This window comes from Halichoeres trimaculatus, unplaced genomic scaffold (genome assembly GCF_033239565.1).
Source record: "Halichoeres trimaculatus isolate MK-OKI-2021-1 unplaced genomic scaffold, fHalTri1.1 fHalTri1_scaffold_2, whole genome shotgun sequence".
Classification (NCBI taxonomy): Eukaryota; Metazoa; Chordata; class Actinopteri; order Labriformes; family Labridae; genus Halichoeres; species Halichoeres trimaculatus.
Genome location: NW_027437180.1, coordinates 27,864,519 through 27,892,513, shown reverse-complemented (window position 1 = coordinate 27,892,513; position 27,995 = coordinate 27,864,519). Strand labels below are relative to the sequence as shown.

General features: G+C 42.3%; 1 protein-coding gene across 1 annotated transcript; it reads left to right on the top strand.

Annotated features, from left to right (window-relative positions):
* The first annotated feature begins 6 nt into the window (after positions 1-6).
* Positions 7-27,984, top strand: mxd4 (MAX dimerization protein 4). Its single transcript, XM_074665056.1, has 6 exons — positions 7-221; positions 790-889; positions 4,284-4,313; positions 20,506-20,620; positions 21,882-22,044; positions 23,657-27,984. Exons 1-6 carry the CDS (start codon positions 158-160, stop codon positions 23,821-23,823), a joined length of 639 nt encoding a protein of 212 aa, XP_074521157.1. The 5' UTR covers positions 7-157; the 3' UTR covers positions 23,824-27,984.
* The last annotated feature ends 11 nt before the right edge of the window (positions 27,985-27,995 follow it).

Genomic DNA, 27,995 nt, shown 5'->3' with positions numbered 1-27,995 from the left:
GTTGATACTGTAGTTTGGAGTCAGCCAGACTCAGAAGTGAATTTAGCGGCACACATACATCGCTCTGAACACTTTTTAAACCTTCATTCCATTGTCTCATGACGTGTACATTCATGTAAAAGAGTACTTCTATTTTTTATAACAGGACAACAGCAAGATGGAACTTAATTCTCTTTTAATTTTGCTGGAGGCTGCAGAGTACTTGGAAAGAAGAGACAGAGGTATTTTCAAGCTACATTGATCAGTTAACGAGATCTGTAGGCTAACGTTTACTTTGTGAGTGGATGGCATTTAGTATTTTCATTACTATTTTATCCTGATTTGATGTTGTGTGTAAACGTGCCCTGTCATAGTGCAGGTATGATGTCACTTTACAGACAATGGGACACAGACCAGGCGATGGGTGCAACTCGACACACAAATTGATATTATTTGAAAAACCGTTTATATGTAGTATGTTTGAATGTAGTAAGTATATAGGCCATGTGTTATGTATGCTCACAGTGGAGTGTGTGTTTGATAAGCTCTTCGGAAATGAGTAAACAAATGTGACATTGAGCCAGTATCGTGATGACAGATAATCGTGAACTGTCAAGTAGAATAATTTGACTATATCATAGACTGTGTTGGACATTATCGATGCATTTGAAGCGACTGCATTGATGACGATAACATAATGTTTCCCTCTTGATGACACGTTAGTCTAAAGCTTTTTCCTGTTTGGGCCATTTCTCTGAAATTATCTTCTTTTAACTCATTGATTTTTTTCTCGCTTTTCTCCTTCTTTAGAGGCAGAACACGGCTATGCGTCTGTTTTACCGTACAGTAGCGACTTCTCCAGGAAGAAAACGAAAGCATCGCCAATCTCCAGAAAAACTCAGAACAATAGGTATATATAAAACCACTGCCTTTTGAAAATGTTTCTCTTAAAATGCACACATACAGTGGGAGAGAGCTGTTTTCATGCACACTGCCATCTTTCTGCTGCCTGGGCTGGGCTCTCATTTTCTCTCTCGCTCTGTTTTGGTCTCTCCAATAAACACTGCCACGCGTACACTGTCAACTCTGCTGCTGCTGCCCCTCTCTGTCTCCGTCTCTCTGTCTCACACACACCTCCAACCCTGATCATGCCGAGAAGTACACGCTCCCTCCACACATGCACACAACCATCCGTTTATGCATCCTGTCTCTCACTGTTGCTGTCACCTGTAGAAACCCTCTCATGTCTCTTATTTTCATGTGGTGTGTGTTTGATGTGATTTTGCATTGAGGTATTTCACTGAGGGGTCCCCTCTGACTAATCCACATGCGCTGTTTTTTCAGTTGCTGGCCCTATTGTCGATTCTTTTTTCATTCTCTTCTCATTAAACTCGAATTAAGGCTTTCCCCTGAGTTTGACCCCGTTTTTATGATGCCAAAGTCTACAGCTTAGACTGACAAGACTGCAATTACGACCATAAAGTCGATCATAAGTGCGTTGCATAATAATCGATTTAAGTTTCAGTTTCGGTTTGGTCTGAAAGTATGGCTAGTTAAATGCCATTTAAGCTGCTCCGTTAAAGGCCACAAGCAGGGTTGTTATTAAACAGTGCATCACTTTTTTAGTTTTAGTAAGCTGCCAGACCTTTTCCTGGATTATTTATTTGTTTATCTTTTCTCAGGTCAAATCTCTGAAAATCCCAAATATAATGTCCCAGTAGCATCTTCAACCCCACATTTTTATTCAAAAGCGTTCAGCATTTTCTAAGACCTCTTTGTTCCTTAACTGGATGGTTCCTCTCTCAGCTTGTTTTTACATTTTCCACACCATGAGATCTCCACTGTGTTACTCTGACAGATGAGCTGGATTGATTATATCAGTGTGGGACTCACCTTCATCAGGAATCCCTCTTTTCTGACACAACATGACCCCAAGTTGGGGCCTTTACGTGCATGCAAGTGCAGTACATTATCTACAGGATTATCTGGTGTGCAAATAATGAACTACCCAAGCTACATGTGATAGACACCAGAAGTGTTTTCTTGTAGAAACTTTGCAGGAGAATTTAAAGTGTTTTCTTCATCCTGGTCTTATTCCCAACAGGACTTGCATGTCAAACTCTGATGGAAAAGAGTAAAAATTTCCTGTTGGCTAATATTAGTTTGGGGAAGCTAGGCAAGCACTATTTCCTCAGTAGTAAGTCTGAGAGTTACGTCAGAACGTGAACAGCATGTCGACTTGTTTCATGCTCTGAATGTTGTAATAACTCTTATTTCCTAAGTGTAGTTTAGTCTATTGAAAAGAAACACATAGAACACGGTCTTGTCCGCATTCTCTTCATACCTGCTCAGAAAGACACACTTATTTACAAGTTTGTGTTTGTGTGTGTGTGTCAGGGTGTGTGTGGGGATGTGGCAGGTGGGTGTGGTGGTTCAAACAGACACTTACACTCAGTGACGAACGCCAGCCCACCACCAGGCTTCTCGCACCACACCTGCTTTTCCCTCCTTTTTTTCGTGACTGCGCTGTGGGCAAAACCCCCAATCCCCTTTATGCTCACCCACAGCTCTCATTCAGTATCCCTCCTTTTTTTTTCAAAGAAGCATCAACAGGATGCTGGGGGAAGGGAACTAAAAACACATTTTGTGTTTGAACTTAAACCGTATTTTTACTCCAACAGAAGCTGGCTGTTAGCTGAAACAATTTTCAATGCTTTGCTTTGTTGGACCAATAAACTGACACTATGATATTCAAAATCATGATCAAATCCACTGCTTAAAACGGATAACATGTTCTGTCACGGTGCAAAGTCAAGGGCGTGTGAAAAAAAATACACACATGAGAGTCTATTTCTGAAACCTTGGAGAAGTTTACTTTAAAACCTGTGGGCTGTTGTTAAACCAAAAAGAGGGAAACCTGGAATTTAACTGGTGAGAGTTTTCCTGCTTCACCTCCCTGGAGTTAAATTTAAAAATAGCACCAATGAGAAGAAAACCCTTCTTTTGTATCCTTGAATTCCTTTTTGGAAAAGCAGTGAAACACACACACACACGATGTGCTTTGAGGATAAGCTCTAGCAGTCAATTATAAGAGTGATACAAGGCAAATGTGGAGGCCTTTGATCATCAGGGCCAAGTTTATGACAGCCCATCACACTCCTTTGCATGCCACACTTTTCTTTTACATAACAGGTAAAGGTGTGTGTGTGTGTGTGTGTGTGTGCTAACCTGCTCTTATTACAGGTCTGTGAGCATTCCCTTCCTCTGCAAGCTGCTGTGTGAGTTCCTGATCGAGCCCTGTGCTTTGTCTGGCAGGTTTTTCCCCTCGTATGATCTGCTCTGAATAGCAACATTTCCTCATATGTCTGCCTTTTGATTGGGGTAAATGGCAGCGGTGTGACACTGTGGGTTCATTTTATGCAGACGCCACCTCACCCAAGTCCCAGTGTAACCCTTGTTGGTGCTGCTACCTCAGCCTCCTCCTCGGCCCAGCTGTGGGAACCACTGCTTCGCCAGCACAAGAGCTCTCAAACTGTGGGGGGAAAAAACAAAACTGAAAAGGCTTGTTGTCAGTCTGGGCCTTTGTCGCTGCTGTTTTTGTTTTTATTGCCGTGGTATCCATGACGGTCTCATGAACAGAGGGCCTGTTTCAGACAGACTACAGTGCCCTCGATGCACAGCCTGATAGGGGCTCTCCTCGTAATAGCCCACACGCTGAGGAATTTCTGCAGCGACTACTAGGCCTCCAGACGTCTGAGTGTGTTTTTAGCCTGTGTGCACGCTACTTTTCGGCCAGCGTGCAACAACAACAACAGCGGCAGCAGTGTGTGCATGCTGTTTGTATGTGTGAGAGTGGGTTGGGGGAAGGAGGGAGGGGCGGTGGGTGGCGTGCAGTGTCACAGCTCTTTCTCAGGGTCACTTTTGCCCTGTGCTGAACACTTTCAGACAGATGTCACACAGACATGAAGAAAGATTTGAAAACTAAACTCTAATTCCATCCATTTTCATGCTAGCAATTCCACTGCGCACTCCTTTAAATGTGCCAAAAATAAAGGCTGTTTTGAGCAACTTTTTTCATTGCAAACTTTATCCACTTCAGGGAGGAAGAAAGAAAAAACAAGACAGAATCAAAGCCCCTGTTTGATGTTTTTTTTTACAAACTAAACTCTTTGTTGTCATCTTTATTTTTGAGCTTTCAGCTTGGGATTGTAAATGGTCACATGATGTGATGTTTTTGTGTTGTGTTTTTTGAGTCTTGCCCCCTTGGCACTTATCTTTTCTCTTTTGTCTGTTTGTCTTTTCAGATCATCGCACAACGAGCTGGAGAAACACAGGTGAGCTGACAACTGATGCTCTCGAACACACACTTTAACAGTGGTTTACACGCGTGTCATAACAAACTTATCGAAGGAATGTGCCTGACGTGCCCTGCCAGATCAGATCAAATCGGGGGGGTCATCTTCAAAGACGCTTATTGAATTAATTTCTCGTGTCTGAAAATGGATAATGAGCTGATTTCAAAGTGCACCCTCATGTTGATTAGATCTGTCTCCATTTCACGCTTTGAGACTCGCTGCCTTGTATGGAGAGGGAATCCTGTCAGTAATGTGATAATCCTGCCCAAACTGACGCTGTGAGCGCAGGCGGGGTAAAATCTGGTCCTTGCTTGTCATTCGTCCAAACTGAGAAGCCCACAGATGGCACAAACACACACAAACAAACTCACATGCATCTCACTTAAGCTCACAAACATAGTGGTTTCTTTTTCTTTTTTGCTAACAACTATCCATAAAGTGATCCAAAGAAAAATCTAACAAAAAAAGGATGTTTTGTTTTTGTGCTATTTTTGCTTCAAGGTCTGTTTCTTAAAAAGTGCTTACCAGTGTGGATTTTAAAAATCAGCTGATGTTGCTGTCAGCATGTGAGCAGAGGCTGGGATGGCTGCGTGTGTGTATGTGTGTGGTTTTTCTTTTTTTTTTTTTTTTTTTTATAAGGCTGCATGTGCATGACACACACACTGTCATCCACAGTGAGGGGCTGGGGTTGCCAGTCACATGTCTGGGAGGGAGTGAGTAATGCCCGTGTGTAGCGCAGGGAGAGACAAGTGGAGACATATCCCTCCTCTGACCTGAGACATGGGTTGATTTCACTGCAGGTGTTCAGACAGTTAAGTTACCTCATGTCCGATGACAGGTGTGGCCGAAGTGACGTCCAGTCAAACTGACAGATTTACCAGGAAAGCTTTTTCATAATCAGCTAACACACTTCCTCTGTCGTCACTCCAACCACGAATTTCCAAAAAAAAGAGTTTTTTCTCGAAACTCGGAGTCATGTCATGACTGTGATGATGAAACATGTGACTTATCTTGCTTTTCCATTCACTTTTAGACTATGATCCAAGAGTTTACGAACACAGAGTTATGTTTGGATACTTTGACAATACTTTTTGTTTACTCACGACTGTTTTTTTAGCTAAATTTCTACCTTCTCTGAAGTAATGACAGCTTCGGCAGTGACGCGGTATTATTGTCATCATTGCAACATCCTGATTCAACCAGTTTGGACTTGTGGCTGGAAATAACACGCTCATTACACCAATGTACAGGTGTTAAGAGTCGAAACTGTGACCTCAGGCTTGAGCACAGGTATCTATAGTTGCTGTGTGTTTGATGTGGTGTCTGCTAGAGTTGTGTTCACACTTTTATTAAGAGTAGAGATAGAACGATATGGATTTTTCAGGGCCAATCTCCATATTTTGTCAAGGAGACCGATAACTGATATTTGAAGCCGATATTAATTTGCAGTCAAAGTGAAAATATTGGTGTCAAAATTTTGAATAATACAGACTCCAACACTTCACTGCATTCAAATGCCTTTAAGCATATGTTTATCAAACAGCTCCCAGGCTCAGCAGCATGTTTTATAAAGTTAAATTAAAACTTAAAAAAATAAATAGCTAAAGTTTTCTACAGTAAATAAAGTTTTCCAAAAATTTCAATGTAACCGCAATAACTGTAATAGCTGCACTGCTGATTGGCTGTTACCCGAGCCATGGTTCTGCTTGTAACCAATCAGGTGGTACTGTGGGTGGGACAGTGCTGGGGATTGAGTAGTGACAGTGGAGCGGCTGCATAAGAGGCCGTCGGATTAAAAAAAAAGCAGATGCATATATGCCTCAAAATGCCAAATATCGGCCCCGATAATCGGCCCAGCTGATAATTGGTCTATCCCTAAGTAAGAGCTGAAATTATTCAGTTGTCAAGGTGAAAGGAATGAACAGAAATATTAAATTAATCAATAAGAATTTAAGACTTTTGCTCATTTTAGGACCTCTACACTGCAAAAACTGAAACCTTATCAAGTTTTTTTGTCTCATTTTCAGTAGAAAATGCCTTTTTAGATTTAGTATGAGCCACATGCACCTGAGCAGTCCAGAAAAATGTATTATTTCAAGTTATTTAAAGACAAAAAATAGGTCTTAATTGCTTGTAACAAGTTAAAAATCTGCCAACAGAACAAGAGAAAAGTTACTTGTATTGAGACATTTTTCAAGTAAATTTTCAAGCAATTTTTTCTTGTTTCATTGGCAGATGTTTTTTAACTTGTTAAAAGCAATTCAGGCCTCATTTTGTTTTTGAATAACTTAAAAAAAAGACATTTCTGGGCTGACAAATTGAATGTGGCTTATTTTAAGTATAATAGAATAATTTTCACTTAAAGAAGACAAAAACATCTGATAAGATTTCAGTTTTTTGCAGTGTAATGTGAGAACTGCATGCAGACTTTGACCCTTCTGTTATAGATGTTTCATATTTTTTGTTTTATTTATTATGTCAGACAAAAAAAGAGAATCAAAGACCTCGCTCTTTTCGTTTAACAGTCCCTTTTAATGGTGATCCTATAATTTATGATCGTAGAAGGGTAAATAAGAGAGTTGCCCCAAGTGTGCACACCTCTTCACATAATGACTCCATCACTGTCACCGTCCTCACATGATCTCTGTCTATTTGCTGCTCACTCATAAGAAAACCAAAAGTCTGCAGCAGCTGTCCTGTTCAACCAGTTTTTTTAGGAGTGTGTGTGACCAGAGTGTCAGCCTTGTCTAATCTTCAGCAGTCTTGGTATCGCTTTGTAAAAAAAAGGCTTGACCTCCCTCACGCCCTGAAACACCGCTGCAGGGAGGTGGTGCTGCTGTCTGAGGCCTGACTCACTGTCTTTGTTTGGTTATGCTAGTGTGTTTGGTGCAGCACAGAGACATCCTTGTACTGCACGTTCACGTGGTAAACAAGGTGACTGATTAATGTCTGATTTCACCGGAAGGCATTGATTTAAGTCATAAATAGTCAAGTAGTGGTTTGTGAAAGTTTGCGGGATGAGGACACCTGATTGTCTGCAAGAAATCCAACATCCCTTTTTTAAATCAGATTTAAAAAATTGGATAAATGAACATCTAAATTTAACCAAGGACAATAAAAAAAAAAAAAAAACATTTTGGGCCTCTTCCTGTGGATCCCCTGTGAAGCTTCCTGCTGCCTAGGTAGCCGCTCACATGGCACCATGCATATATTTGTGTCCCGTTATCAGAGAGAGACGTCTGGGTCTTTGCCAGCAGCGTCCCACTTGCTCGTCTGTCCTGACTCGACCCGCTTATCTGCTACTGCTGCCTGAGCGCAGCCGCCACAGCTCTGTGCAGCCGTGACTCGGCTGCTTCTTTAATTTTTTTTTTCAAACCTTTTATCCTCGTCATTACATCGGCACAGCATCATCAGGCTGACATGTGAAAACCCCAGCGCTGCTGTGTGGTTGGCCTCCTCTGGCATCACCTCCTTTCCACTTCTCACTTTGGCCACTTTTGATATCGCCTCTGACAACTTTGTTTCCTTCTCAAGAAACTACAGAGGTAGTTTCCTCTCTTGCCACCTGTTTACAGGAAATCTGAGTCCTGATGCTATCTGGTATGTTTGTGCTGCTTCCCTCAATTGAAAAAGGATTTGCAGATCTATTTTTAACCTCTGCAGACACAAACACCGCCCGTGTCTGTCAGGTGCTCTCACTTTCGTTTCTCACTATCGTAGTTTTCAGAATGATTTCTGCAAACGTTATTCACTGACCATGTAAATCACATAAGGCTTATAAGTGCAGGGAGTGTGTGAAACGTGCTGTAAATTGACATGCATGTGATGGACACAGGAGCAGGCTGTGCTCACTCTGTCATGCTCTAATCTTCTCTCTAATTAAATTTACTCTCCCAGTGTCTTCTACTCCCAGCTGTGATGAATGACTTACTTGGCTTTGAGGACCTCTTCACCCTGGAGTGAAGCCTCTGTGTGTGTGTGTGTGTGTGTGTGTGTGTGTGTGTGTGATTGTGTGATTGTGTGTGTGTGTGTGTGTGTGTGTGTGTGTGTGTGTGTGTGTGTGTGTGTGTGTGTGTGTGTGTGTGTGTGTGTGTGTGTGTGTGTGTGTGTGTGTAAGCGGGGCTGAGGTGTATGAGTTATGGCCGTGCATGTCAGCTGGGGGGAGAGCCCTGAGTCCATAGCCTCTGATACTTCACCCCCTTACTTTCTACTCCTCATCTCTCTCTTTCATTCTCCAGAGACCACATCTGTTTTTTTTCTGTTATGTTTCTCCCCGCTCTCCTTTCCTGGCCTGTTTTTCTGCCCTCTGAAAGTGTCTGAGTCAGCAGAAACCTGAGGCAGAAAGGCAGAGCTGCCTGCACACAGAGGGCCTTTATCACTCTTTACTGGTCCTCCTGCTAGGACTCATGTCTCCTTGTCCCACTGCTTTTGAGGTTTAATTCTTCTCTACTTAACGAAAGCCAAGGTTTGATGAGCCTGTTAATCCTGTTGATCTGTATTTTAATAAGAGTTATAAACTGCGCAGCTATTGTAAACATGTGCAGCAAAGGTCATATAAAGTCCACATCCTGCTTTCAGATGGCATTTTTTTTTTTTTGAAGAGGTAAATGTCACCGAGATCAAAAAGCGTCTCTCAAGTTTTAGTGTAAGTGTGTTGTTCACATGCCCACATGACTGCACGTGGCTTCAATTCCTTAAATGTCACACTGTCTGTTACATTCCTCATGTGTGTGTGAAGACCTGAGGTCATTAGGCCTGCATGGGCAGCTAATCACCCACAGTAATGAGTGATCTCCTGTGTATAGGCTGATCAGAAAGACACGTGCACACCAGCAAGAAATTTGCAGCAACGTGTGTTTTCAACGTGCTTAGGCTGTGCAATGTATTAAAAAAAGTTATAAGAAGTATTACTTTATAAGGTACTGCAGGCACGATAGACGCTTATCATGTTTAGCAGAAGTTTATGGTTCATTTATATAGCTCTCACAAGTTCTGCCTCAGACACGTACACATGCAAGAAGGAATATTTACGAAGCAAATGTTTTTTCAGATTTAAGTATTAAAATGAAAAAGTTATCAACAGGTTCATTTGAAGGCCCTGTGGAGAGAGATCTGGCTCTTTCTCTGATAGGGATGGGTACCGAATTTGGTACTTTCATAGGTACTGACCAAATTCTGCCAAAAGTACCAGGTACCGATTCACGTAAGATCAAAAAGTACCACGTTTAGGTACCTAAATGCATCTTTGTGACTGTGAAGGAGATGAAGAGTCGGTGATTTCCCATGCTTGACATGAACTTAGCGTTGCAGGGTTATATATTGAAGAATAAATATGTTAAATTGAAAAAAATAAATATATTTAATTTTGAAACAAATTGATATTTTTTACCACAAAAACACAAAAAAGTACCAAAAATTGGTACCGTTGAGTACCGATACCAATTACTAGGTACTGGGCATCGGTACCGTATCGTTTCACATGTTAAAGGTATCCATCCCTATTCTCTGATAAAAAAAGATTTCTTAGATTCATTTATTAGATGGTGGACACTGGAGCTGAACTAGCAAAAAGAAAAAGGACAGAAGAACCGAAGAAAGCCAAACGAGCTAAAGAGCAAGAGCTATGAAATGGATTAAGCTGTTTGTGATATCGTGCAGTGAAACCCACATGCAGCAGTTATTCTGCAGTGGTCTGGTTATATAGCCGACCATAGTAAAAACTGAGTTTACGTAGGCCTGAACCACACGTCTGTGGATTTTTTTTTGATCGGATATCTTTGTCCTCGTTTAAAATAAAAATCTCCGTCCAAACCACAGAAATATCTCTGTCCATACGAAGAGACCAAACTGAAAACGATTGCCTCTGAAGCCTGCAATGCCATGCCTGGCCGATAAGTGACAGGTTAGCAAAATGTGAAAACCATAGAAGAAGAACGTTAGGAGCATGCGCAGTCAAACACAGTGACTTGTTGTTAGGCACTTGACGTCATTGCGTCAACACCAGCTCCGTTTAACACCGCTACACGGATCCACACAACCGGATATTTTTTTATTTCTTCACTTTTTTTAATCCGTTTTTAAAAATCTACGTTTATGTGGGTGAAATCGCCGTGTTCGTGTGGTTGAGAGGCCCAACTGTGCAGAAAAATTTGCGTGTAGGAATATATCCATATACGTGTGGTTCAGGCCTTAGTTTGCCAATGTCACCTTTCAAACTGTTTACTAATGCACCAACTCATCACACATCCTACAAAAAATGTCTAAAACAAAGAAAAGTAGAGCTGAAAGTTGATCAGCTTTTCACTCATTTGCTTCAAAAAAATGCACATCTTGGCAAGAGTCACGCCCTAACAACAGTAGGTGAAAATGCTCATGGGAAACGGAGTCTCTATCCTGGAAAAACACTACCAATTCCAGATAGTCCTCTCAGCACCTCTAAGCAATCTTTATTTTTAAAGGCTTAAAATGTAGGTCACATGATGTGTCTGAGCTGTAGTGCAGCCAGCCACCGCTAACCGGGGCTGTAGCTCTGGGTAGTGGCAACTGCCACAATGCTATGATGCTCTACTATCCAAAAGAAAGTGTTCAAATTTCCCTAAAAAAAAAAAAAAAGTGACATTTTTACCATAAAGGGCTCTTTTCACCCCAGACCTTCTCTGTCCACCTGCAGACTGACTGGTTTTGTCCACGTCGTTCACTGCAGTCAGTGGACACAGCCTGAGGACACATTGGGTTGTAACTTTTCAGAGTCAGTATGTGGACAGAGAATAAAAAAGCAGACACAGCTGGAAGTCAGGATCAGAGGTCACATGTGGAATTTCAGCACCCTGAGGTCACGGAGCCTTGAGAAACTCACTCAGGTCACGTCTGGCTGCTGTTACAGAATAGCTTGCGTGTGTGCTATCTTGGGATGATTGTGTGTAGATCAGGGCTGGCTTTTTGTGCTCTGACACAAAAGCTACTTCAGTTGATGAGTACGATCATGGCAGACCTACATCTCTGTGTTTGTGCTCCCTCTCAGGTGTCTTTGCTGCAGGCTGCACCACATTGCTGTGCTGTGTGCCGAGCAGCTGATGCTTGTAAAAACAGCAGTGTGGGATACACTTAAACAAGGTGCCTGGCTTAAGGTTGTTGTTGGTGGTGGTGGTGGGGTGGGGGGTGGTCAAGGCCGAGCAAAAAAAAAAAAAAATTGATGATTCTGGTTACAAACACTAAAAGCAGGAAAGTTGAGCAAAGCTCTTTCAGCTTCGTCTAGGAGGCCCCTAGGAGGAGGGATAGAAGGACGCCGAGACATTCTCAAACATTGCCGAAAGGGAAGGCGGTGTAGGATGTGGCTGTGCTGTGTGTGTGTGTGTGTGTTGAGCAGGCAGCTTGAAATTCAGGTCAGCAGAGTATGCACACATACGCTGGAATGTAGAGTTAAGTAAGAGTCGGTTAAGGGGGGGTTCAGAGAAGCGAGCAGGCCAAGGAGAAAGTCTGCAGCCTGGAAACTGTGCCAAACATGGAGTCACAAAGTGATAGTTTTGTTGTTTTACATGATCCAGAGTGGTTCGTTTTTTTTCTTTTTGGCTCCTGTAGTGTGTTTCTGAAAGAATTAAGAAAAAACAAAAAGACAAAATTTGCATCGTCTTGGGAAGAAGAAATGTTTTACTTTGGCAAAGATTCTCAAAACGCCTTTCCAGAAATCACCAAATTTTATGGTCGTAAACCTGAATCTGGATTCACCTCTCATACCACCAGATTCCTATCTGCTAATCATTGACAGGGATTCATTATAAAACCTCCCCTCGTCAGGAGAGCGTGTTTATAGAGTTGGCTGAACTTGTCTCTACTAGTCGATCCAACATTTGCAGATGTACTTTTTAATGCACAAAGCTGAAGGCAATTAATGTCCGACTCTGTCATTTAACAGAGTCCTGAGACAATTCAGAGACGCGTGCAGAAACGTGACTTTATCCTGCTCTCTGTTTACTCTCACGCTCTGCTCTTTAACTTCTATCCGACATCTGTTTCTGTGTGAGAGCTGGCTGTGCTAAGAAAGGGATTTTGTAATGATCCGTGCCTGCATAGGGGATTGTTTCAGTACACGAGCAAAAATCAAATAAATCTAATTGCGAGTCATTCCTGAGCAGGCCCAGTGGAAGTCGCAGTGAAACACTACTACAAGGAGAAAACAGCGCTGCCGTTTCCTGTGTTTTAATCAGCAGTAAAGCATGCACAACTCATTCTACCAGTAGTAGAGGAACCGGGAGCCTCCCTCTTGCTGCTGCTGTTGTTCGCAGCTCGCGTGTGAGAGCAGAGTCATGTGAGAGAGCTTCATATTCCTGCCGTCAGGACAGCCTGTTTGGTGGGGGGGGTGTTTGTCTGTCAGCACACACAGAGGACAGGCGTGGCATCCTTAATAACAGAAACAAATCCAGATTATGAAGACTTTTCATATCAGCATGATCAAAGAGACATGTTTTTGTCTGCCTGTGTGTGTGTGTCGCCAACATGTGCAGCATGGCTAACCACTCTGCTAATTTCACATGAGCTCGTCTTGTTTTTCTGCCCTCTTGTTTTTCACAGGCACAGCATCAGATCTCTGTTAAATGTAAACATGTTAAGGGCAGGGCAGCAGGGTGACAGGGAGACTGATGAGGGGCTGCTGAAAGCCTCAGTGTGTGTGTGTGTGTGTGTGTGTGTGTGTGTGTGTGTGTGTGTGTGTGTGTGTGTGTGTGTGTGTGTGTGTGTGTGTGTGTGTGTGTGTGTGTGTGTGTGTGCACCGGCTGGCCCCTGGGAAGGGTCCTTCACCACTTCAGCAAGTCCTCCATCTGCCCCATACTCCCCGGGAACCTGCCAGCCAGATGTGGAGCCACTTCACTGGCAACCCCCAAACTCAGCACCTCAGCACACTGACCCACACTCACGCAACGCAGCCACACTTTCACTTTACATGACCGAGTCTGCTGTAAACAAGAGAGACAGATACTATGAGTTTTAGCTTTGGGAGAATCCTTTTTCTCCCTTCTAAAAGGTGAAAAGGAGAAAAACTTTGGCAAAACTGGAAAAGCACTCAGAGAGCGCAGACCTCCACCAAGCATATTGTGATTCTCACCAACACTTTAGTCCTACTTTAATGTTATACTCCCTTTCAGCAGACTGTCTGCTACAATTTGGTGTTAGTTACAGGTTTGTGCAATAATTTGTTACCTGACAGTGTTGAAAATTATAATGACCCAGTACATATTTCATATTCTGGATCTCAGTATCCAGAATATTGTCAGGATCTGGATTATACTTTTACATCTGTAAGAAATCTTCATGACCTCGTCTTGTATTGTTTTGCAAAGCAATCCAACCATTTATCGTGGAGTTATATACACATATGGTGACAACGGCTCTATCTCACAATGACAAAGAATCCTTAAAAAAGTCCTGGATCCAGACGGTGATCCGGATCACCTCCAAAAATTAATCACTTCTTCCTTATCTCATTTTGAATATATCTGAAAATTTCATCAAGATCCGCTGGTTACTTTTTGAGTTATGTTGTTCACAAATGAACAAACATGACAAACTCTCCCAAAAACATAACTTCCTTGGCGAAGTTAAAAAGCTTCAAAACCAGATATATCGAAACTGTGACTTCTGATATCTTGAAGACGTTATCAAACCACAGTTTTTTCTGTTAATAGGAAACTCAAACTGGTTTTAGACAAATTACAAGTCAGTAGATGGCCCAGCATAAATCAGCAGGTCAAATCTGATTTTGTAGTCATGCTGCTGGATCAGAGCTGTAAACATGAAGAGAGAAGTTTTATAATTACTGATAAAAATGAAGCCAAACCCTTTTTAACGGGATCTAAGTCCTAATGAGCTGGGAGGATCCCTCAAGGCCATGAAAACAGCCGTCTTTGAACATGTCATGTGACAAACACTCCTTCTTGATTCAGTGCAGTGTTTTGAGGTGTAATTATTTCATTATCGTGCCTTCTTAAAGCCAGCAGCCCACACTGTGGCTCGGTCACGCTCATGTCTAGTGGGCTGGAGTCAAAAACACCCATGGCATGCTATCACATTTTCTTTTCTTTAAACCCGATGGGGAACAAACCGAGTCAGCTCTTGCAGCCAGAGGAAACACTGCAGTGGTGTTTCTGACGACCTCTGACCTCAGTTTAGCGGCTTTGGCTCCTTGCCAGACAAGCCACTCAGTCCTGTGCGTACGGGTTGAGGAATGCGCTGGGCTGCAGCGAGCTCATTAAACAGTGCAGTGAGTGAGGGGTGAGGGCCCGTTGTTTGCACTGGCTCGCCTTCTCAGGCCCTGCAGCTCTTTGTGTACCGATAGATCTGCAATCACAGAGCCCGTGGGACCCAGCTGTCACCAGGACCGTGTGTGCAGCCCATTACACGGACACTGTGAAAACTTCTCTTTGCTGCAGCATGCATATATGTCGTGCATACGTGTCCTTTAGGATGCTGCAGATACACAGGCTGGAGACATGTAAGAGCTGTTCTGCTTCACATCTGTGGGAAAGGCCTGAGGTGGACCCAGTAACCTCAGTGAAGAGTCAGCAGTTTAATAGCTTGTTCCAGTTTCAGCAGCGTGAAGCTTTCTGTGCAAAAGTTCCTTTTTTTCTCTCCTCTGCCTTTCTGTCTTGGCTTTGTTTTGGCACCAGTGCGGAGGGACAGGAGGAGGAGGGGAAAGGAAGGCTGCAGATCAGACACAAATCATCCCGTGGTACTCTGCACGTGGGAGCCGTCAGGTGGTCATGTCCCTGCAGACATGTCTTCAGATTCTAATTGCAGATTTTGTATTTGAACCTCCGTTGCAAGGAATTACAGACTGAATGTTTGTGTAGCGTGCAAGTTTCATTTCTAGCAATGTCACCGTGCTGAAATGCCTCTGTGACATGAAATGCACGGTTTGAAATGTTTGCTTTTTTGAGGGTCGGGATCATTTGAACATATCCCAGGAGTTTTTTGTCGAAAGTCTCACACTGTGACACTCCTCATGACCTGCAGACTGTTTTGAACTCCAGACAAATGACAAAATTTAATGTGATTCAGAAACACGTGGGGCCAGCGGTGCAGACTGTCTGCTCAACTTCATGAACACAACACTCATGTGGTGCCACACTTTGCAGGGCTGTTGCAGGCAATCTGATAAACATCGCGTGACAAGGGCTTGGCTTAGAAATAACAAACGTGAGTGAGGGAGGGTCTTAACCCCGCTACAGATCGGCTATAAGCTCTAAAAGTAAAAAAGCGAGTGTGTCTTGTGGCAGGGGAACATGTGCTGCTGGGAGGTGCAGCACTGCCAGATTAATTCAGGTCCTGTTGCACTTGTTTGCTTCGGAGAGATTCCTTCTAGAGCGTCACAACAAAGGAAAGAAAGTCTTGGCCAGGCCTTTTTTTAATTTAAAATAGAAACAGTAAATAGTAAAGAAAAGAGATTCATTTAAACCACTTTAAAAGTGGTTTTATGTTTTTTTGCATTCAGTGTATACAGGGGGAGCATCTCTCATCTCTCATTTCACTTCCTCACAGGCGTTGACGTCTTGTATTTGTTCAGCCAAGGTAGGAGAGATCTGGTGAGGAGACATGGGACTAATGTCACACCCCTACGGTGGCCCTGAAGTGCAAACCTCAGTCCTCAGAAATGACATTGCGACAACAAAAAGTGAGCCCGACAACATAAAAGAGAACAGAGAAGGTTGGCACCGGCCAGTGATTAGAATCGTTGCTGATTGGGCAAATGCACTGTCTTTATTTTTGGCCGGAAGGAAGGCTTCCTGCCCAAAAGTTTTTTCAAACAAAGTCTGTTTATCAGAGACTATTTTGGTACAGCCGAGAAAAAAAATTATATTTTCGTAAAGTCTTCAGGAGGAGTATGACGGCATATTAGGGCCACTAAAGAAATAAAATAAATAAATAAATTCTCAAGAATTAACTCAAAATGTTTGAGTTTCTAAAGTCGCAAATTTACAACTTTGGAAACTCAAAAATTTGCAAGTTCATTAAGTGGAAAATTTACGACTTAATAAACTAGTAAATTTGCGAGTTAAAAAAGTCACAAATTTACGACCTTGTAAAGTCGTAAATTTACTGGTTTATGATAAGTCCCGGATGTTAGTTGATGCACAGGCTCAGTGGATGCCACGCTTGAGAGGTGTAGATAAGCTGAAAAAAGCTAAGTTGAAAAAAGTTTAAAAATTGAAGGTTGTTTTGTGACAGATATGGGAGATGTCAGCTGTTTTCATGTGTCTTTGCACGATCTATTTGTTCATCTGTGATCTACTGAGAAGTCAGAGTGGACTGTAAACTGTAATCGATTGCTCCGGTCTCCGCTACAGAAGTGCAAGATCTGCTGCTTACTTTTTTTCATTCCTTTAATAAAATGCTCCTGAGGAGGAAAGTTCAACGACTCACTCTTTCGTTCGTGTCCTGTTGTTTTCTTGTCCAGTTTATTAAGTTGTAAATTTTACACTTAATAAAATGTTTTTGAGTTTCTAAAGTCGTAAATTTGCGACTTAAGAAACTCGAAAATTTTGAGTTATTTTCTCAAAAATGTATTTATTTTTTATTTCTTTAGTGGCCGTAATACGCCGTCATAGGAGGAGAACACACATAAATATGACAATGTGTAAGGGCCTTTTAAAACAAAAGGAGATGAAGAATAACAATATGATATTAAAGTCACACAATTGTGTGAGGAAAAAAACGTTTTTTTTCTGATTACAGTTAATTAGCATGTATGCTATGTGACTTTCATCATTTTGTTTTGAACATATCCCCACCATTCTTTTGATAGCCGTGGATAGCATGCATAGGTACAGATCATCTATGGTGTAATTTGACGGTTAACTTTTTGTTGTTGAATTCTTTCTCTCTTTTTTGTGTGTTTCGCACTTCAGGGCTACCATACACAGCTCCAAAACACATTTAACTCATGGTGAAACGTTAAAGATCCCTCAGGCTGGTGTGGTGCACAGCAGAATAGATTCTTAGATGGTTGTTGCACTTGTATTAACATTTCAGAAATTTCTTCTCTCCTCTTCAGGACATGACAACCTATCTATTCCTTTAACAACAAATATCTTGACACAAGTTTGAGTATTTTTATGTATTTAGTGATATGTTTACACAATCACATTGTATTTTGGCCCATATCGTTTTTCCTGAGGCAGAACTTGAGGGAAGTACTGCCATGGTACCCCTCTGGGTCACCGCGCATGTTGAGTGGCAGCTTGTCGGGGAGAAATAAAGAGCTGGTATGCCTGCTCGGCTCGAGTGTCACACAGTGCAGACATTCATGTTATTTTCATGTGGTAAAAAGCGATGGTGAAGGTGCTCTTTTCTCCTCCCTGCATGCCAGGTAAAATATGTGGTGAGCACACAGGTGGGGCTTGACATGAGCAAGTCTGTAAAAAGTTCTCTTGTGGGGGAAAGAGGAGGGAGGGGGTTGTCAGGGAGAGTATTCGGGGAACGCCTTGTTTTTGTTTTTCATTACAAGAGGAAGGGGGGTTCAAGATGGTTGCCCATTGGCTCAAATTACCCTCTGGATGGTGCGTGTGGAGCGCTGCCTAGTGCAGCTGAGCACACTGCACTCAAAGAAGCCCTTTTTTCAACCCAAGAGAAAGTCATCCACTAGCTTGGACCCCGATCCCTTTCCAAAAAAAGAAGAAAAAAAAACACACTCCTCTCCCCCTCTGCTGCAGACCCCCAGCTCCTTCCTGCCTGCTTCCCCTGGCTGCTCTCCAACTGCTTCATGTGGCTCGACTGGAGCAGGTTGGAGGTGGCCTCCGCCCCTGTCCTCAGAAGACACTTGTTTTCCAGTGGGACGAGGGTGTGTTGGTGTTGGCAAGGTGGAGCAGAGGGGTGTAGGGGTGTCCATGGATGGAGGGTGGGGGTGGAATTGCCCCCTGGGAGAGGAGGAAATAAAAGGGAGAGCACTTTCACACGCCCTTTTTTCTGGGAGTGCCTGTATGCACCTGTAGAGAGGTAGAGGTGGTTCCAGGGCACTTTTGCTCCTTCTACACAAATGTTTTTAAAAACGTACTACATATTTTACATTTTGTAAGCACAATCAAAACTGTTCAGCTACGACTGTCATGAAGAAGTTTGGAAGTTTGGTCTGTGAGACTGTTTGGGTGCCCTGAGGGCCGTCTCTGGCTGACATCTCAATGAAACAGACCGGGCTGCTGAGGGGTCTGACTATGAGAAAAACACAGGCGACGCCCTTCCTGAGAGAAACAGGGGCAGACTGTGTGTGAGTAAAGAGTGTGTACTTGCTGTCCCCCCCTGTGAGTCGACCCTGGAAAGCTTCATTTCTCTGATTAGGTTTATTGTGGTCGCAGCGATGGCCAACGGAGACCTCACATTGTTGGAGTTTGTTTACCGTTCAGACAGAGTTAGCCAAAGGAATGGGAGAAAAAGGGGGGAAGGCGAGCCGGGAACAAAGAAACGGTTCATGGACAAGCTTGACTAATGGACGATTGAGAGGCCTTTATGAACAAATGTGAATGGACCAAGGACAGACAGGGGTGGTAATCTGCTGATGAAAAATGTTGTGAATAATAGCAGCCCTTTGACAAAATGTACAATATCCATTCAAAGTCAGAGATTTACTTTGGCTTCAGTATCTTTGAATTAAACAGCAGAATTGTGCATCCAGTGAGACGCTGTTTACTCGTGGATTCGGGGTTGTTGGCCTGCAGGGCTTTGGCAGGGATGACGGGTTTTCCAGGGACACAGTGTTCAACCTTAAGTTCAAACTTCTCCAGGCTGTCATTTGGGTCAATAATGATTTGTGCACTTAATGACTTTGCGTCTACTGACTGTCTCAACCAAGCTTTACGATTGGTCTCATGGGTGGCAGAGATGGACAAAGATAAAGCCCCAGCAGTGAGTGCAGAGATATAATAAATCAGTCGAAACGGAACACATTTATTAGTAATAGGGAGTCAAGTTTCTGCATGTTTTTGTAGATTCATACCAGTTGAGTTAAGGTCCTTACACAAATCATTGCTCTATAATACAAAGCACTCATTTTCCTGTATTTTTGTAGAGTATTTTGTTGGGAGAAAAAATTAGAAATCAATATTTCAGGATGTTTTGTTTGACAATATCAAAATTGGAATTCTTTGTCAAATTCCTTTTTTTTTTTTTTCAAATTCAAGTTCTTCATTTCAGTCTTTGTTTATAAACTGGATTGGAAAGTTAACACTTTTCTCCAGCAGAAGGTGAAATGTTTCTCTCTAACTCACGTGATGTGCATTTTAGGGGAAAATATGGCTGTGGATATAGTCTGTAGACATTATCATCATCATCATTTATCTTTTTCACATGATCTGATGAAATCAGAAAAATCCGGAAAATCTGAAAAATTGCAATTTAAATCGAATCGACACCCCAAAAATTGCAATAGAATCGAATCACGAGAATAGCATAATTGTCCCAGCCCTAGTATTCCGTGGCTATATTTTATTATAAGGAACATAAGCATAGCACAAAAAGAAAGGGAATATGTGTTTGGTGCTTTATTTACAAAGGAACAGGCATTTGAGGGATGAGCAGCAGAGCTGAGTATGTCCATAAAAAATTAGCCAAATCGTCTTTGCTAATGCCAAACAGCTTATTCTGCTGTTGCTTCTGACTCTTGTTTTGGTGCTGCCAATCAGCTGCCTGATTTGCACCTAATTAATAGTACCTGTGACTTATTACCAAGAAGCTTTGTTACAACAAAGATAACCCATCAAACACAAATTGTTACAACAATGTATGGGCTTTGTTTTGATTTGTTTCATGGCACATAAAATGTCTCTATCTTTTGTTTGCTAATGAGGGAGTTTGGACTGCACAAGGATGAGGATGCATGTCCTCACAGCTACAGGCATCAGCATGTGACATCAGTGAGACTCTTATGGTTAAAGTTACAACAGAAACCTGTGAAACATCAGCCCTGATCACGTGGTTCTCAGCCGCTTTTCTCACCACTTTAGCATGTTACCCTGTATAGGAAAGGAACATGACAGTCACAGTGTTTAGTTTCTGCCCTTCAGGGATGTATGTGTGTATGTGTGTGTGTGTGTGTGCACATAAGCTCCTGTCAGTCTGTTTGTGAAAGAGCTTCTTGCTTTCCCACTGCTGGATGTCTGCTGACACGCTTTCTTTGTTTGTGTGTTTTCAGACGTGCCAAACTACGGCTGTACCTGGAGCAGCTGAAGAAGCTGGTGCCTTTAGGTCCGGACAGCACGAGACACACCACACTAAGCCTGCTGAAGAGGGCCAAGATGCACATCAAGGTACAGATTAGGCAACACAGAAATATACTATAATATCTGCTGTGGTCTGATTTATATTTTTTGTAACATTAGCAATTTCATTGCATCACTGTGGACTCTGGTGTTATAAATTGTCATTGACATATTTTAATCGTATTCAGACAAATGCTGAAAAAAATAATAAATACTGTTAGTTTGAGCTCCCAAACATGAAAAAAGATCCCCCCAAAAGGTCAAAGTTCCCTATTCTTGAACTTCATGAGTCAAACAACAACTTCTTCTCCACCTCCAGCTTTCCTCTTAGTTGTTTTGGCTTTCTTCATTGCCGTCTGTAAGTGTTATATTGTTTTCTAATCTTTCAATCAGAGCGTTTCAGGGCCTGCCTGAAAAAAAAATGCTCCAGCAACTCAAAGAAAAAAAAAGGAGCCAACAAATGAGTCAACAAAGTGGAATACACAGCATTTAGAAGCTGATCCTTAGATATGTGAAATGAGATAATCGGTTTGTTTAACTTCTTCGTTAAGGGTCATTTACTGTTTCAGTTTGCACAGACATTAAGACTTAAAAAACAGCATGAACCAGCAGGATCCCTGAAGGAGAGACTCTGACAGATTCACACGTCAGTGTTGGTGGAATTCTGTGCCACGTCTGAGGACAAACGGTCGTGTAGAAGTGGAATTCAGGCCGTTTTGTGCTGATTTTCCCATTTACACACAGCAGCAGCAGCAGTGTGGTTTGTGAAAAGTCCAGACGTATGCGAGTTTTAACCCTTCATTTCCTGTTTATCATGCTTGAGCACATGCAGCTTATTCTCGACAGTGTGCTTTTCTTGTATCTTGAGGAAACACGTGGGCAAAGGCTTTGATTCACCACCGAAAACATGCAAATCTAAAACAGTGCAACAAATATTTTTAAATTCTAACATTTAGATGTTTTTTGATTTGACAGACACATGACCCATTCCTTACTGAATATTGCATGTTGTTGTTGTGGCAACCTTTTTCTGTCAGTTTTAACATTCATTTTTTAAATCCTTCAAAAATCATTTTGGGTGAAATGAGTTAATAAGTTGTACATGTAGCTTTTTTTTGTTTTCAGACTTATTTGTGTTGTGTTCTTCTATCTCATTTTTATTTTTTTCTATGGTTTATATAAAACCTGTTAAACAAAAATGTGTCATTTAATGGAGTAAGAATGTCAAAAAAGTATGAAAAGTGGTTCAGTTGTGTGACTTTTCTTATAGGTCTCTGTCATGTCCTGTCTTGTAAATGTGTCTGTGCAGAAGCTGGAGGAGCAGGACAGGAAGGCTTTAAATGTGAAGGAGCAGCTGCAGAGAGAGCACCGCTACCTCAAACGCCGCCTGGAGCAGCTATCTGTGTCTGGATCGGTTGAACGAATTCGTACAGACAGCATGGGCTCCACCATCTCCACCGACTCTGAGCAAGGTGTGCTAACAGTAGGGAGTTGAAAAGTGCTGCTTGATTTTCCCTCCTTTCAGCCTCACACTGCAAAAAAATGAAATCTTATCAAGTGTTTTTGTCTTTTTTTAAGTAAAAATTGTCTTATTACACTCAATATGAGCCACTTTCAACTTATCAATCCAGAAAAATGTCTTGTTTCAAGTTATCAGAGTACAAAAATGAGGTTTGAATTGCTTGTAACCAGCAAAAAAATCTGCCAATGGAACAAGAAAAAATTGCTAGGAAATTTCCTTAAGACTAGAGTCTTAATACAAGTAACTTTTCTCTTGTTCCATTGGCAGACTTTTTTTACTGGTTACGAGGAGTTCAGACCTCATTTTTGTCCTTTAAATGTTAAACAAGACATTTTTCTGGATTGGTCATGTGAATTTGGCTCATATTGAGTCTAAAAAGGAATGTTCTACTGAAAATAAGACAAAAACACTTGATAAGATTTCAGTTTTTGCAGTGCATACATCCTCATAACTTCCAACATAAAGCTGGACTGTCACATGAGGAACGTAGTTTGCTTTGTTGTGGTTTGTGCTTTGTTTAACTATGACAATAATGTAAATGAAATGTGGATCTCCTCCACATTTAATGCAAAACGATCTCCATCAAGACATCAAGCAGAAAGAGGGGACGACACAAACATCCTGAAGCTTTATCTGTTTGCAAACAAATGCTCATCACATCACAACGTGATGCTATTTCTGCTAATACAAACCTTTTTGGAGCTGTTTGCATTCACTCACTGATAAACTCTGAGCCGCACTGTGTGACAGGTGAAAAGCTGTTCGATGATTAGCAGCCATCCTGTTTGCAGGGTCAAAGGTTAACACCTCATTTTGTAGATAAGGAAATCTTGCTTTCCACTCCAGCTACTGAAGCAGAGGCACTTTATGTTACTTGATCTAAAGGTTATGGCAAAAATAATGTTGGATACAAAAGTTGATTTGGTGCAGGGCATGACTGCACAGTTTTACTTCTACATACATCTGAATGCACATATTTAGAAACCCAAACAATTACACTGTATTTAAGATGAGAGTCAGAGAGTGGGCAAGCACTTAGAAAAAACACTGTTTCACCAATCTTTACGATCGCTTCCAAGTGAGACTCTTTCCACCCTTGGACTGTTATCCACAGAGCAAACAACTTATCACGCCTCACTCCTGCTGTATAACAACAGGCTATTTACCTCCTGTAAGCATGCTGCCATTTAGGACGCCTTTGAGGTGTCGTATGATTGAATTCTTCCCTGCACAACCCAAGCTTAAAGGTGCAATCTGTTGCACAGCCGTGTCACAGACCCCCTTGCGATGCCAGGTTAGGACAGTTACTAATCCAGGACGAGGTAAACACACATGCAGTTGTTTGTCAATGGACGGGGATTAGCCGTGTGAGCACAAAGATCCAACAGTTTGCCCTGAGTTAATAGCAGCCTGAATCCTGGGTTAATCCACCCACGAAGCAGCAGGCTCCCTAATAAATATTCCCCACAGTCAGGGGGGATAAAGAGTTTCCCTCTCTTCTTCTTCTTCTGTTTATAAATAGGACTGATAGTAACCCCTGTGTTCTTTCTTTTTCTATGCAGAGGTGGACATTGAAGGCATGGAGTTCACCCCCGTCGAGGCAGACAGTGTGGACAGCATCAGCGACGGTGAAGAGGAGGAGGAGGACCACTACAGCCTCCAGAGCAGCTCCAGCGACACCAGCTACACAGCCACACATTCCCACAGACTGCAGCCGCACCACTGTTAGACACCGCGCGGCCATCCATCTACCAACCAGCGTCCTTTCCTGTGCTTACCCGTTCACCGCCCCCTGACCATTTCTAAAATGCCAAGGCCGCCTACTACCTACATCAGACCAGCCCACATGGTGGTACATCCTCAACCTCTTCCTTCTCCTTCCTTTGTCCTGGGTTTCCAGGAAGCAAACAGAGCTGAATTGCCACTCAAGCCTTCCTGACACCCACACCCCGACCACTGACCCTACCTCACCCTACTGTGTCCTGCCTGAACCTGCCTCTCCACACATGCCCTGCCCCTCCACTGCCCTCCTTACAACCCAGACCGAGAGTTGCCACAGGCTCAGAGGGAGCAGAGCAGAATTTGTGGTTTTTTAAGGGGACTTCTGTGGTGTAGTGGACAGCTTTGACTTGTTTGACAGGATTTGACAATGTGTGCTGATGAGTGTGTGTGTCTGAGACCGTGCCAGAGAGCGTTAGAGAAGACAAAGTCTAAGTATGAGCTTTACCCAGATCAGATCGACTTGAATTGGTACGTTGGATGTTTTCTTTAAGACTTGGATGAAAAGTTTTAAAACATTAAATTAACAACATTAAATTTGATATTTTGGGAGCTATTGAGGCACCAGAAAGCTCGTTCTAACTGTACAGAAGTAGTCTAGCAGTTTCACCTTGTCCTCGTGCTAAGCTAAGCTATTGACTGCTGTCTGTAGTTTTGTATCATACAAACAGTCGTGATGGTATCCTCTCATTTCCTAAAGCGGTATGTTTCTGTGTGCCTGAAGCTACTCCTTCACAAAGTCCAGTTTTGGGCCAAAGCGTGTGTGTAAAAGTCACAGAGCTGTATCAGAGAGTGGAGCATGTATATAGATGTACAGTTACTGTCCAAACCCTCCTGCCCCCCCTGGTTGGGTCACCTAACCACTACTCCACACTACTGACCACTACACTATAAAGATTCATGGTGTGGATGGACTACTATGACGAATAAAGACGTAAGGAGTTGCCTCAGAATTTAAACTCTATTCCTAAAAGATTGATGAGAATCTTGTGTTTCCTCCTCAGTAGCGAATTGATGTAGCAATAAATCCGAGAGGCGGGTGTCAAAAACATTCTGGTGAACCTTGAGGACGACTGGGTGCTTACAAAGGGTGGACTAAGAGATCCTCCACTCTGCTCTCAGTGTCATTCACCCAGAATTTAGACTTCTCTACGGCTCTGTGACTTTTAAAGTAGCGTTGAATGATGCATCTTTGTGTGGTTGTGCTCCGGTTAACAAGTCAAAGCTGCCCGTGTGAGGAAAAATATTTAAAGATTAAAAAAAAAAACAGCCAGCTCTAATGAATTGCACTCTGTAGAGGTGTTCATGTTCGCTAACTTAGCTTCGAATCACATTCAGTTTAACGTTAGGTTTCTCTCACAAGGCTGATAACTTTTAGCTTTGGGGTCTTGGGTTTACTTTGAGTTTCTGGGCTTCAGTTTAAGACCAGTGAAATAAAAAGAAAATGTTTTCACTTTTCTGTAACTTATGCACAATAGTCACTATTGACGGAGGAGGCGCTTCTGACGCTCTCTGACCTTTAAGAGTTCATCGGGCCTCAGTTTGCAGCAGTCTTTAGAGCTTGGCATCCAAATATTTAACAAAACTAGGGCCAGTCCAACACGGCAGGTCTGACAAAAAAAAAAAAAAAAAACAACGAGTATGAAAACGTACAAAAAAGCTAAAAGTCACTTCAAGTGAAACTAGCTGGTGTAGTCTATATTTCTTGTATTAAATTTTGTATTATATTTTCCTAAATGTTCTCTTGTAATGAAAAGACAAAAAAGAGCAAGTATCTATCTATATATATGTATAAACATATAAATATATATAAATATAAGAGACAGACAGACATGAGGCCAGGCTTGTTGAAGGGAGAGTGGGGGCAGGGGAACTGATACACTGGCCCCTCTCCCATGGGTGACTCTCCTGCTGTCATTCTGTGCCTTGGTGAGCCTTTAACCTCCCTCCTCACCCCCACTCTCACCTCCTCTCCCTCACCCTCACCTCCTCTCCCTGCCCCCTACTCAGGTCACACTCCTCTCCTCCTGCTAATCTCATCCCCCCCTAGCTTGTCCTCCGGCAGGGCTGAAACCATGCCAAAACACTTCCATGAGCAAAGGGGGACCTGAAGAGACGACCTCACACAAGATCAGGATTGAAAAAAAAAAGAAAATTAAGCCCCTTTTGGTCTCTACTGAAAAGCCGCTGTTGCTGTAGACCCTCACCCAGGCGCTCCCTGCAGTCTTGACGCCCACCGTCTGCCAGTGCCGCCTCTTTCACGGAAAATTGTAAAGAGAAAAAAAACACACACTGGTAAACTCCCATGGCAGCTTCCAGTCGCCCTGAGCGGTCACCAACAGGGCTGAAAACCGTCTGGGCTTGAAGCGTGTTAATCTTATTTTGTTGTCATTTTACTTTTCTTGTGTGTTGACTTTGTTTGTTAAATGGGAGTCACTGGGAGAGGGGAGATAAAGAAATAATCCAATCGATGGCAGCTTAAGGTGTTATCCTCCGTACTCCCGGTGGTCCGTCCCTTAAAAAAATAGTGTTACCCATAAATCAGGGGACCTTTTGAGACACAGCAATATTACCATCTTGTGCTTTCTGAGGGAGGGGAGGGGCGGGCAGGGTTTTTAAGACAAGCAAGTGGTTTAAGTTTTTTCTTTGCTTTTGACTCTGTGGTGCATTTTTATGGTGACCAACTCTATATTTTGTTTTGATGAATATGACCTCCTATCTGCACTCTCTCCAAACACTGCAGGAGGACAAAACAAACTAACAAAAATTTCCTTTTTTTTTTTTTTTTTAAGCTGTTTTCTTCTTTTTTGTCATTGAGAGTTTACATTCATGTCAAACCGATTTGTACATGACTGTTTGTAGCAAAAATGTCCTTTCTCAGTTTGTTGGTCACATGAACAACTTTGTTAAACCACAGTGATGGCATAAAGTTCTTCTTTTGCACAGAACCTCCCAGTAAAGAAGTGACAGTAAGTGAGATTAGCCGAGGGCCAGATATGAGATTATAATTTTTCAGTGGCATCATTGAAAAATGTACATAGCACACACGGACTCAGAATGATTGAGGAATTGGATATGGAAACATTCAGTTGGTGCAGGACGGACAGATGGTGTTTATGGAAGTTCTTTTAATGATGTGCCTTGGAAAAAGTTATTTTCTTAAAAAAAGAAGCAGAGATTGTACCAATTAATCCAGACTCTTCAATCAGCCTCAGTTGCTTTTATTTGTAAAATCCCTGCAAAAAGGAGCTTAAGATGTTACCACCTCCTCCTTCTTTGCTAAAAAAGGGTAAACATTTATGTCAGGAAGCTGAAAAAAAAAAAATTCATTGAGCCGAGATCAAAGCATAATTTAAGTCATAAGAGAGACGGGGGCTCAGATTAAGAAGAGTTTGACTTTAGAGTGAGTACTGTGATATTCGCTTTCATGTTGCCGTTGCACAGAGATTTACTTCAGTGTGTTAGGTTTTTTTAAGAGCACAAAAGCATGGTGTGGCGTTTGGAAACGTCAGCAGGCAGAGATGCTGATAGAGAAGGCGAGAGTGAAGCTGCGACTGAGGACGAAGGGTCAAGGCTGAGCACAAGATGAAAGTAGAAGACACCATCCTCTGCCTTCTGAGTAACGGTGCTTTTTAAAATCAACACAAGGACTTCCATGAATTATTAATCCTGCCAAATAAAGTCACTTTTTACCTTTCCATGCCGAATGATTAGGTTGTTTATGTAATTCCAGACAAATAGCTTTAATGTTTTGTAGGTTTCCCGCTTTCCCCACCCACCTGCCTTGTTCTTTTTCTTTTTTCTCCTTATATTACATCTTTGTGTGTTGACACTCTTGAGTCAAAGACGGGTGTCACATCGTTTTCCTTCTAACCTCAAGGATGCAGAGGAGGGTGAGCTGGCCAGGATTAAGTGTTTGAGAGGACAGTAGGGGCACATTGTTTGGGCTGATATACTGTGTAGGGAGAGTTCTGTGCCAGAGACCTGTGAATATGTTCCTTTTTAGTGGATGTGTAATATGCATTCAGAAGATGTTATATAAGTTCCTTTTATGTTTTTTGTTTTTGTGCGTGTGAGTGTGTGTACACGAGTACCTGGTGCTGGCTACATTTGAGCAAACAC

What these genes read in the sequence shown, in the direction of transcription:
- mxd4 (XM_074665056.1), top strand. Translation starts at nt 158, where the DNA reads ATGGAACTTAATTCTCTTTTAATTTTGCTGGAGGCTGCAGAGTACTTG. An exon ending in AGAAAAACTCAGAACAATAG is followed by an intron (nt 890 to 4,283) that starts GTATATATAAAA and finishes TTGTCTTTTCAG; the next exon opens with ATCATCGCACAACGAGCTGG. An exon ending in GGGCCAAGATGCACATCAAG is followed by an intron (nt 20,621 to 21,881) that starts GTACAGATTAGG and finishes GTGTCTGTGCAG; the next exon opens with AAGCTGGAGGAGCAGGACAG.